We start from the raw sequence: 10,121 nt of genomic DNA, 5'->3' as shown, positions 1-10,121 counted from the left end.
ATCAGGAAAGGCTCCATTAAATTTAATAACTTGTTGAAAGATAAACAAGTGGGATTTCAATTCTTAAAATTAAACACAGATATTAAAATATGAGAAACAAACTTCTAACATTACATAGGTTAGCTATCTAATCTGTGCAGACAGAACTTTTCCACAGAACAATAAGAGAAGATAAACATTTGCCAAAAATATCAAGGCCCAAAACGCACATTTAGTTTCAAAATTCTTTTATTGCAGTTGGATAATAGAGATAAATATCTAAGAGCAAAATCCAGTAAGTCACATTTATTTTCTTTTGGAACAATTCTGCAAACTGGTTTATGATAAAGAACAAAAAGTCGCACTAAATTTAGGAACATTTTGTTCTTTAAAACTGGTCAGACAGGTGGGAAATATTAAAGTACTACAAATTAAATGAATAATTTTCCACTTCAGCTTCATTTCCCAAACTGAACAAGTCCAAGCAAAAGAAACGATGGTATTTTCTGCTTTGGAGATACATATCAACTGGTAATGCACTTCAAGCTATATTAATTTGATTAAAAAGTTTATCCTTAATAACCTGAGACATCAATCCATGTATAGCTTCTATGGTGGTCTTGCAGCTGAAAAACAAGCATAAATTCAATGTTGGACAAAAACTGAACTGAACTGTCATTTTCCTTGAAGATATCCAGCTGTTTTGGAAGTTCAGGGTGCCCATAACCCCATGAATCTTAAAAACTGTCCAGCAAGGAAGAGTCACATACAGCAATTTAGCCATTGTTGCCAATACCTTTTTGTTACTTAAAAAGCAAACTAACTATACACACAAAACCACAGAAATAACAGAAAACTTCGTCTTGCAATTTATGACATCTTACATTAACAACTGCAAGTGGGCTCTGTGGTCACCTGAACAAAGAAAAAAAAAATCCTTAGGGGAATGGAGCTATCAGCTGGTATTATCAATACCTGCAGGCTTTCACTGCTCTCTACCTTTATCTCCTTTACCCAAGCCCAGGACAGTAGTGTACAGTAACCATGGTTCTTCTGAGAAACTTTACATGGAACATTAAAGAAAAATTTATAAAACAAATCAGTTATTCGTCAAAATACGTAATGCGCAAAGCAAAACCTTCAAAGAGCTGGGAGGATTCCTATTGATCCAAGTTTTCCCCATGGGGCAATGTAGTGTTAAACTAACAAATAAAAACAGACTGTAAAAATGCAAAAGATGAATCAGGACTGAAGGCATGGAGAATTAGGGACAAATTACTATGAGACAGATAAAGGAATCCTAGGGAAAGCAAACTTGGAGCACAACTTGGCTAATGCACGTGTTCCCTTAGAAAATGGCTTAGAGATGTGCATGGACAGTACCAGAACTTATCATACAGCCCAGTGTAAGCACCTTGGTGCTAATGCTTTACAGCACTGTTTTCCCAAAGCAGGTATGTCTAACAATCCTTTAGTGATCTCTGCAGCCTTATTTCTTCAGAGTAATTTAGGGTGACACCAAATTAATTGTCCTGTGTTTGCACAGGCCTTCTACTGTCTTTTCTCTTAGGAAAGATCAGTAATTGAAGAAAAACATGCATCCCTAAAAGTGTTACACTCAGTTTTGGGAACTATGGTAGCTTTTGTTGCACAGGAAGGCAGAATTTTTGACAAAAACAATTCCTTTGAATCCCTTACAATTTATAAACTAACTACTGATGAAGACTAAATAAAAACAGAAAAGAAAAATGCCTAGAACTGCTGCAACAAATTAATATAGTAGCACGATCAGAGAAAGAGCTATTTCTTAGAATAACTGTAAACATGTGAGAGCAAGGGGAAAATAAAATGCAGTCAGTTTTATGGGACTCCAGACAGCAATGCAAACTTAGCAGCAACTCCCTCCTCCTCATGTCTTCAAAGCATTGCTATTCTGTTTCCCTACAGGAACTGGGAGGTATCACTTAACCTGACTGCTATGAGCTAGCCACAGCATTAACTCCATGTATTTGTATTCTGGAATTAAAATAGGCTAAATGAGTATTTAATTTTTATAAAGTCAACCCCCCTCCAACTCGATCATGTTTGTTAGGAAACTTCTAAGAGCTGTTAACTTTCCAGAAAAATAAACAAAGTTGTGTCAGGGGGAGAGAATACCAGGAAACTGTTCTGTTACCAAGATAAAGTGGTGGGGAAGAGGGACAGAAAGCCTTAACATCTGAAAAGATGCAAATGCAAACACCCCAGACTGTTCAGTTTTTGCACTCTGTTCCAAGGGATTCTACAGAATTGTTTCCTTATTCAATGTAATGACTACATCTCACTCAGAATACTCCTAAGATGCATGCAGGTGAGTTCTGCCTTCTCCACAGATGGACCTAAGTTTGTACCACCATATAAAGTGCAGTATTTCTTGGTTTCCAAAGTTTGAAATTTGCCAAATACAATGTACTTGAACAACCCAGCTGTACGAGCAGTTGGATACTATTAACCTCTGTTAAAAGATTTTACTTGGAAAAATGGTGACTCTAACATGATATAGTCTAAGCACACATATAATTCTTAAGACTATTGGGAAAGAGATGTGAGTATTACTGAGAAGCAACTTGTCTACTTCAAAGTTCAAAATAAACAGAGCTGATCACCAATAAACATAAGGTAAACTGAGGGAAAATATTGCAGCTTCTTTGAAATAATGTTGTACACCTAGTGATAAGAAGTTTATTAACTTACAACAGCAAGCATTTGCTGTCAGGCAGGGTAGATAAATATATAGGCTAGAATATCTGTAAGGTACTTCTTAAAAACAAAAAAAAACAACAAAAACTCAACCTTTTCTTATTTCTTAAAAAAGGTACATTAATTAAGAAATATGAAAAAAGGAGTTCATAATTTTTACATTAGTAAAAGTACTAGACAAGTGTAAACTAAACTTACTGGACTGTTAACACTAGTTCTTAAAATCATGTTCTATACCATAATTTTACTTACTGTTAGTTTTAACCTGATTAATCACAAAAATGTGCTAATTTCTAGCAAAGTTACAATTTTGCATTAGACAGAAAACATTTTTTTTGTTTGTCAGATACTGATGGAATTTTACAGTAATTTTTTGTTTAATAAACTAGAGTTAAATTTATTCCAAACCCCCTAAAATTAAAAATTCATTGTAGATTTAACAGAGGCAAGATTTTCTTTAACTTTCAAAAAAAATTAGTGACTTCTGGAGTCTTTCATTTCTATCTATAACCTAATTCTTATCTTTAATCTTCTGAGGTTACAATTACAGGCATGAGAAAAGTTTAAAACCAAATAATACTTTTTACATGAAGAACACATGAATGTGTTATCTTACCTGTCTCTTGTTGCTTTTGCAAGCTTGTCTTCTGACTTTTTGTCATGAGTCTCTAAACCCAGCATGAAACTGCCCCTTCCAAGCTGAGCTTCAGACTGTTCTAATTTTTCAGACAAATCAAAGACTTGGCCAGTGGTATAGTCAGCATTCTTAAGAGAAAGAAAGTAATAAATATTTTGAATTTAAGCTATAAATTCAAGCATTTATACACAAAATAAACCAAATCTGAGAAATGTTTTTAAAAGTGTAGTGCTGCATATTTGAATCTATATCTGCAATGGAAGTGATATAGGACATGAGTGGTGATTAAGAGAACATAAGCTGAACATCTCACAAACGCTCAATCCCTAAAGCCTGAATTGGGTTCTTTTTCTTACTTCCAACCCATGCCCTAAGTTAAGCAGGAGTAAGTAAAACTCAGTTGGTTTTGACCAAGAGAAAAAAAAATTGGCTTCTGCAGAGGAAAGGTTTTGATGCTCAGCTGTTACACTGAAGGTGTACCTGCACTGTTTCTGCTGTAAGCTAGTTTTAACAGTTCCATTGTTTATTTTTTCTTAAGTGTTTACTTATTAAACACTATTATTCATTGCAGTGTTCTATTGATACAAGGTTAAAAAGTATTTAAGACAAAATCTAAGTGTATAGAGAGACTCAGTAAAATTAAACATCCCACCTTCTACTTTTACAGAGCAGATATGAGGAACATTTCAGTATTTATGATTAGGAAAACCTTCCCTTCTTGTCATATCGGACAGATTCTTAATGTGGGGTCTGTATCTATTAAGCATTTTACAGCACAGCGCCTGGCTTTCAGGCTCTTGAATGCACACAACTGTGGTACTTACAGTGAGCAGACTAGAAGAACTGAGAGTGTTCACCCAGTACTTGTTCCACAACAGCTCAAGCAATTTACGATCCAAAGATGATTTAAAGTACGAGACTTCTAAAGCATAATACCTTTAAAAACAAACATGCAAACAAAGTAAGTGTCCATCTACGTATGTCTTGCTTGACTGTCACATCCAAAGTATGTGCAACTCAAAAAATCCTTATCAATGGCAAATATATTCAAAAATTCAAAGCATTTAAGGTTAATGCCAGTTCCAATTCTCTGTATAAGTAATTCATATACAGATTTAATACACAATCCCCACACAAACTGCTGTGTTCTGTTAAATGAGACTGCAAGAGTTTTTAAATTATTCTCTTAACAACATATTCCATGCTTGGATTCTTCAATACTGTAGTAACTTACAGATCATTGTAGCTTTGCATGTATCACTTCTAACTTCTTGAGGAATGCCTGGTAGCAGTAAATGTTACAAACAGGCAAACAATCCTACATCCTACCACACCTATTTTGAAAGCCAGGCTCCCAGTAATGCAAGAAAAGGAGCTGCACAACACTTGCCTCTACTCAGAAGAGCAGTGGGATCACAGCCTCCCCAGTCCTGCTGATCAACAGACATCTGATCCAGCAAGGAATCACTACTTAAAAGTGTTCAGAAATCAGCTGCTAAAGCTTTTAACCAGGTTCATCTTTATCTTTGCAGAGTTCTCCCTTAAAATGTCTCCTGATAAATGCCATTAACCCTTTTTTCCCAAAAACAAGAGTGCTAAAGCAACAGTGAAATTCAAGATTTGAAGCACTACAAGAAATTTACTTTTCCATACTGAATGAATCACTAACCTAAACACAAACACACACAAAAAAAAAAAGGTAGTAGTTTTTTTGTTACTTACTGTTTACAATGTACACCAAAGTCTTCTATTTTATTCAGTGGAATAGTCTGGTATTCAGAGGGACCTTCATCTGGAGGTTTATAGCCCTAAAAATTTAACAAATGGCAAAAATGACACAGTAATTCTGAGGCCTTTCAAAATGCCTAAACTTTACAAAAAAAGTTTCTAGTTTATGCAATTCTAGTTGTTTTGGTGTTTTGTTTTGTTGTTGTTGTTTTTTGTCTAGAGAAAATGACATTTCCCTTGGTAGTCTGAAATTTGGAATTTTCCTGGATCTCAGGTTTACATCTGGCTTTACTAGCTGTACTGGTCATTACATTTGTAGGTTTATCAAAAGCAAACCAGTGGTCATAGTTGAGTTTTTTCAAATGAGTAACATGGCAACCTATGATTAGATCATTTCTTAGATCAAAGAAAGGGCAAACTTCTTCTTAGACAGTATTTCTCTACCTGTTCTTGGAAATTTTGAGGGAAGATTTCAGAAGAGGGAACAAGCATCCATGGATATGCCTTAGAGATACCTAAAACTTTCAGTTGCTTGTTTAGCCAAGATGATGCCATTCACAGCTACTGACTAAGCAAGAACTGCCTGCAGTCCACTGTGAGAACTCCATAAAAATATGCTTCTCAAGTGCGTTTTCCAGATGTGATTTGGTTTTCAGGTACAGGATTCTTCTCCCTGTTCAAAATTTTCTAAGTATTTATGAAGAGATTTTGCCCACAGAAGTGAATATTCTCCTGAATCACAAACTGTTCTAAGATATCTTATGTTTTTGTCAACACAAAAATAATGCCTGGACCTCTCACAATCATTTTTGTTAATTACAAAATTTAATTTTTATTAAGCGATTAATTTTGGTAATTGTTTTATTGGATGCCTGTCTGAAGTTCTTGGTGAGTCACTCATAACTGAGTATTTAAAAGATATACCTGAACTTCACTGGACTGAAATTAAATAGCACAGCCAGAAGTATACATGAGAGGATTCCTCTGGAGACTTAGATCTCCAATACTGATGTGATTTCTTAGTTTTAAGCCTAACCCATACTGTTTAATTGATTTTTTTGTACATTCGTTTGTGAAGATTCATAATATTTATTTGAAAAAGTTAAGTAGATAGTTTTGAACCTTCCTTTTCTAAAATGAAAAGCAAATTACAACATATTAAACATGTGATTAATATTTGGTTTTAGGTCTAAAAAATAAACAGAGAATAACTAACATAAAACAATTGTGATGAATGCTACCTACAACTATATCCATTAAAAACCACGTATATAAAGCTACATAATTTTGGGTCAGCTCCACAATCTGGACAAAACTCTAAGAAAACCAAAATAAAAGTTAACCTTTATAAATGTAATCCAATATCCAAAAGCATGCAGAAACAAGTGTATGGACACATCTTCCTTTGGAATGAACATTCAGTACAGCACAGCAGATCAAACTCAGACAATCATTTAAAGACAGTTCAGTGTTCACACACTAAATAATTTTAGATGATTTTAGCTATTTACCTTAGGATATGTCCTAAAAGCTCCAAGATTTACTTTTCCTGCAGATATTGTTCTTGTTGGATCAATCTGTAGAAATAGAAGTAATACTCATTACATACATTTTATTATTTATTACAGGCTTAAATTAAATTTATAGTAATTTTATTTCAGAAATGTAATTAATGCAAATTGTAGTTCTGTCATAAACAGTACTTTTTCTGTTGGTACAAGACTCTCTAAAAAGATGGGAATATCAATAACCTTCAGTGATTTATTTTTTTTAACTAATTTCCCTTATTACCTAAATACTTAAAACCCCTTATGCTTAAGAACAATATCATAACTGAAACAATGCAGTGAAAATAGTCTGGCAAACATGACTGGTTTGCCCAGTATGTGCCCAGCAAAGCAGAAGGAGTGGCACCAGTTTAAAGCGTGGCTCTAACACCTCCATCATACAAAGCACACACTGCTAAAATGCTAAGAGACAGAAATCCAAAAATGCAAAAATTATTCCCCTCAACACGATTTGCTGTGCAGGGCTATCACCACCAGCCAGTACTTACAACCACTGCTACGAAGGGTTCCTGAAATTGCTGGTTGAGCATCTGGGTACTGACGTCGATGCCTGAGAGCCAGCAGCCATAGCCGGGGTGACTGTGGTACCAGCCGATGGCATTTTCCAGGCGTCCCACCTAAGAAAGAGCAGGGAAGGGAACAGCCCTGGCGTTCAGATCCATTCCCAAAGCACCGGCTGCCCTCCAGCGGCACTTCCAACACGCTGCAAGGCGCACCAGGATAAACAGGAATTTGCACTCCTGATGAAATATTCCCTAGAAACCATATGAGTAGTACTGGCATTCTCTGCTACAGCTGCTGCCACGGAACAAAGGCCTTCAAGGAGCCTGGAGCTCCTTCTTCAGTGACAGCTGGAGTACAGAAGAGGTTCCACACAGCTGGATGGCGAGCTGCAGCTGATCAGCAGGGCTGGGAAATTTCTTAGTGATATAACACAAGTATTTCTAGCCTCATATAATGCAGGGAACATCAGCAGAGAATTAATTGTTTAGTATGGTAACATATCTCACAGGCATATACTGTTAGATTAGTGGTAAGTTTAAAAACTAACTTCAAAGGCATGCTTTCAAACACTGACAGAAATTATTGCCTGGAGATAGGTTTAAAAGCCAAAAGATGAATATTGGACAACTTTTTCTCAGATAAAACTTCAAAATAGGAGTTTCCAAATAATACACATGGCTATCTCTAAAAATGCTGGAAGAGAAAGGAGCAAAGCCAAAAAACCCAGGAGAATAAACACCCATTCAACCGAATTTTTGTAATCCTCTCTAAGAAATTGTTTACTGGCTGATCCATTAATGATGAGACAGAACATCACAAACTGCCTACTTAATTTTTTAACTGGTGAAGAATATTTATATTTTCTTTACAACTTCCATGAGAGAGACCAACAAAACACTAAAGAACATGTGGTCTTTTTCAAAGCCAAATGATACATTTGAACTACATTAAGATCATGGAAAATCAACTAACTGGAACAGCAGTATCTATAAAGCACTTCTATAAGGGATATATTAACTAGCATCTAATGATAAAAAGAGCATTACATTACACCTAATGATAAAAATAAAAGTACATTATTTTAAGTGCCACTGTTCCAGGAACAAGTGCTTGCCAAAATCAAATATGAAACAGCCAGCATGAAAACTCTGTCAGAGCACCAGGAAAGCTGAGGTATTTTATTTGCACACAAGTTCATTTTCAAAATCGTGAAACCAATTACAGACAAAACTGAACAACATAAACAATGGGAAAATAAACATTTCCTGTCACATAAGAACTCCCACAGAAACCTGGACTGTTTTAAACATAAGACAAGCTGTTTACAATTTTATGCTATATACTCACCACTTTGAAATTCAGTATTTCTACCTAAGAATGGGATTCTATGAATATATCTGTATTTAAAGATAGCATGACTGTATCTTTAGGCAAAGACATCTCTTCAAGTTACCTACTTTTTGCAACAAGAGTATTAGCATCACAACATTGTTTTCAGAGAAAACAAACTAGATTAAATTAATTATTTTTGCATTTTCTCACAGAGATGAATTATTTAAAAATCCCCAGAACATAACTATTTCTGCATTATGTTTACTCTTTGCTGACGTTATGATTCAGCCTCATGCACATCCATTTCAATATCTTCAACTCTATGTAAGGCTATGAATATAAGTCCAACTCTCCAAAAGAACCCAAATACTCCTCTGTTATATCCACTTAGTATGTAACGGGCTTCTAGCTGGTTTAAAAATCAGTGGGTCAAATGGGTATCAAAACTGTTTGAGCTTGGAGAGTTAAAGTTATTTCAACCCTTATTTCTAGTATAGAATTGTCCTGTATCGGAAGAGGCACATCAGCAAGTGCCCTGATGTGCTGTGCTGGTTTCCACATCAGAGTCAAGTTGTATTTCTGTTATCCTTCTGCACATGAGAACTTCACTGCTTTAATATGAAGTGGATCTCTGAATAGAAAGTGACAAAGATTGGAAACAGACAAGCAAGTCTGTTAATCTAAATTTCCAAAGATAAATATGAATAATTAAGTTGCACTGAAACTTACTTATTCCTTCATTGGCCTCTTCTTCACAAATATGTCTTTTTTTAATGGAAAAGAGCAGCATACTATACAGTAAGATCTCAGGGGAAGGTAGGAATAAATGTCATAATCCTGATCTACAAATACTAAGTACGTCCAATGCACACATATATTTAATTTTGCAAACTGTTTTTAAAAAGAAGTATCAGTTATTTTAGAAACACACTCTCTCACACAGCCAGCAGCCTCAGCCATAAAAACACTTCCTCAGCAATGAAAATAACTTACAAAAGAAAGGAGAATGCACTACTTTTCATAGAATCATTAGGGTTGGAAAAGACCTCCAAGATCATCATGTCCAACCTTTGATGACCTACAGTAAGTCAGGGAAATATGTATGTGACAATGTGTACAGGCCCCTGCGTGCCGTGCTGCTGACATAGTTCTTACTGTCATGTTTGAGGAGAGACGGGACAATGGGGCAGGCACTCCATCACTGCGGGAGGGTGGAAGCCTGCAACCCCTCCAGGAATATTCCTGCAGCTCACCAGACGCACAGGATCTCCACGGGGAGGGCAGACACCGCCTGCCAGCTCTCCTTACCTGCTTGGCGTTCTCGATGTAGGCAGCCATGTACTCGTAGGCGGCGGCCTGCGCGTTGACGCGGGTCTCGGTGCCCTCCACGGGCAAGGCGAAGCTGTCCATGATGATCATGGTCTCCCCGTCCACCTTGCCCAGCATGAGCCCCATCACCTCCAGATTGCCGCCGGACCTGGCGTGCATCACCATCTTCAGCAGCGCCAGCGCAGAGATCTTGCAGTACTTGAAGTAATGGTGGCTGCAGCAGCGCAGAGGCCGCGGAAGGGAAGGGAAGGCAGAGCCATCAGATCAGGCCGGTGCTCACCGCCCAAACCGCCCGCCCGCTCCGC

The 10,121-nt window shown here is 36.6% G+C and overlaps 1 protein-coding gene across 1 annotated transcript; it reads right to left on the bottom strand.

Annotated features, from left to right (window-relative positions):
- Positions 1-210: 210 nt before the first annotated feature.
- COPS5 (COP9 signalosome subunit 5) lies at positions 211-10,024 on the bottom strand. The gene is made up of 7 exons (XM_031058644.1): positions 9,796-10,024; positions 7,140-7,268; positions 6,595-6,660; positions 5,078-5,163; positions 4,180-4,291; positions 3,335-3,483; positions 211-605 (listed from the first exon to the last, which is right to left on the bottom strand). The coding sequence occupies exons 1-7, from the start codon at positions 9,979-9,981 to the stop codon at positions 521-523; spliced, it is 813 nt and encodes a 270-aa protein (XP_030914504.1). The 5' UTR covers positions 9,982-10,024; the 3' UTR covers positions 211-520.
- Positions 10,025-10,121: the final 97 nt, after the last annotated feature.

The sequence above is a fragment of the Geospiza fortis genome, unplaced genomic scaffold (genome assembly GCF_000277835.1).
Source record: "Geospiza fortis unplaced genomic scaffold, GeoFor_1.0 scaffold121, whole genome shotgun sequence".
NCBI classification, from domain to species: domain Eukaryota; kingdom Metazoa; phylum Chordata; class Aves; order Passeriformes; family Thraupidae; genus Geospiza; species Geospiza fortis.
The sequence above is the reverse complement of the archived record's forward strand: the minus strand, read 5'-3'. Positions and strand labels throughout refer to the sequence as shown.

Bases quoted from the DNA above. Each gene is read 5' to 3' on its own strand.
- COPS5 (XM_031058644.1), bottom strand. From the start codon at position 9,981: ATGGTGATGCACGCCAGGTCCGGCGGCAATCTGGAGGTGATGGGGCTC. The intron at 5,164-6,594 runs GTAAATAGCTAA...TTAAATTTTTAG, and splicing joins CTTTTAGGACATATCCTAAG to GGCTATAAACCTCCAGATGA. The intron at 3,484-4,179 runs GTAAGTACCACA...CTTTCTCTTAAG, and splicing joins GTTCTTCTAGTCTGCTCACT to AATGCTGACTATACCACTGG.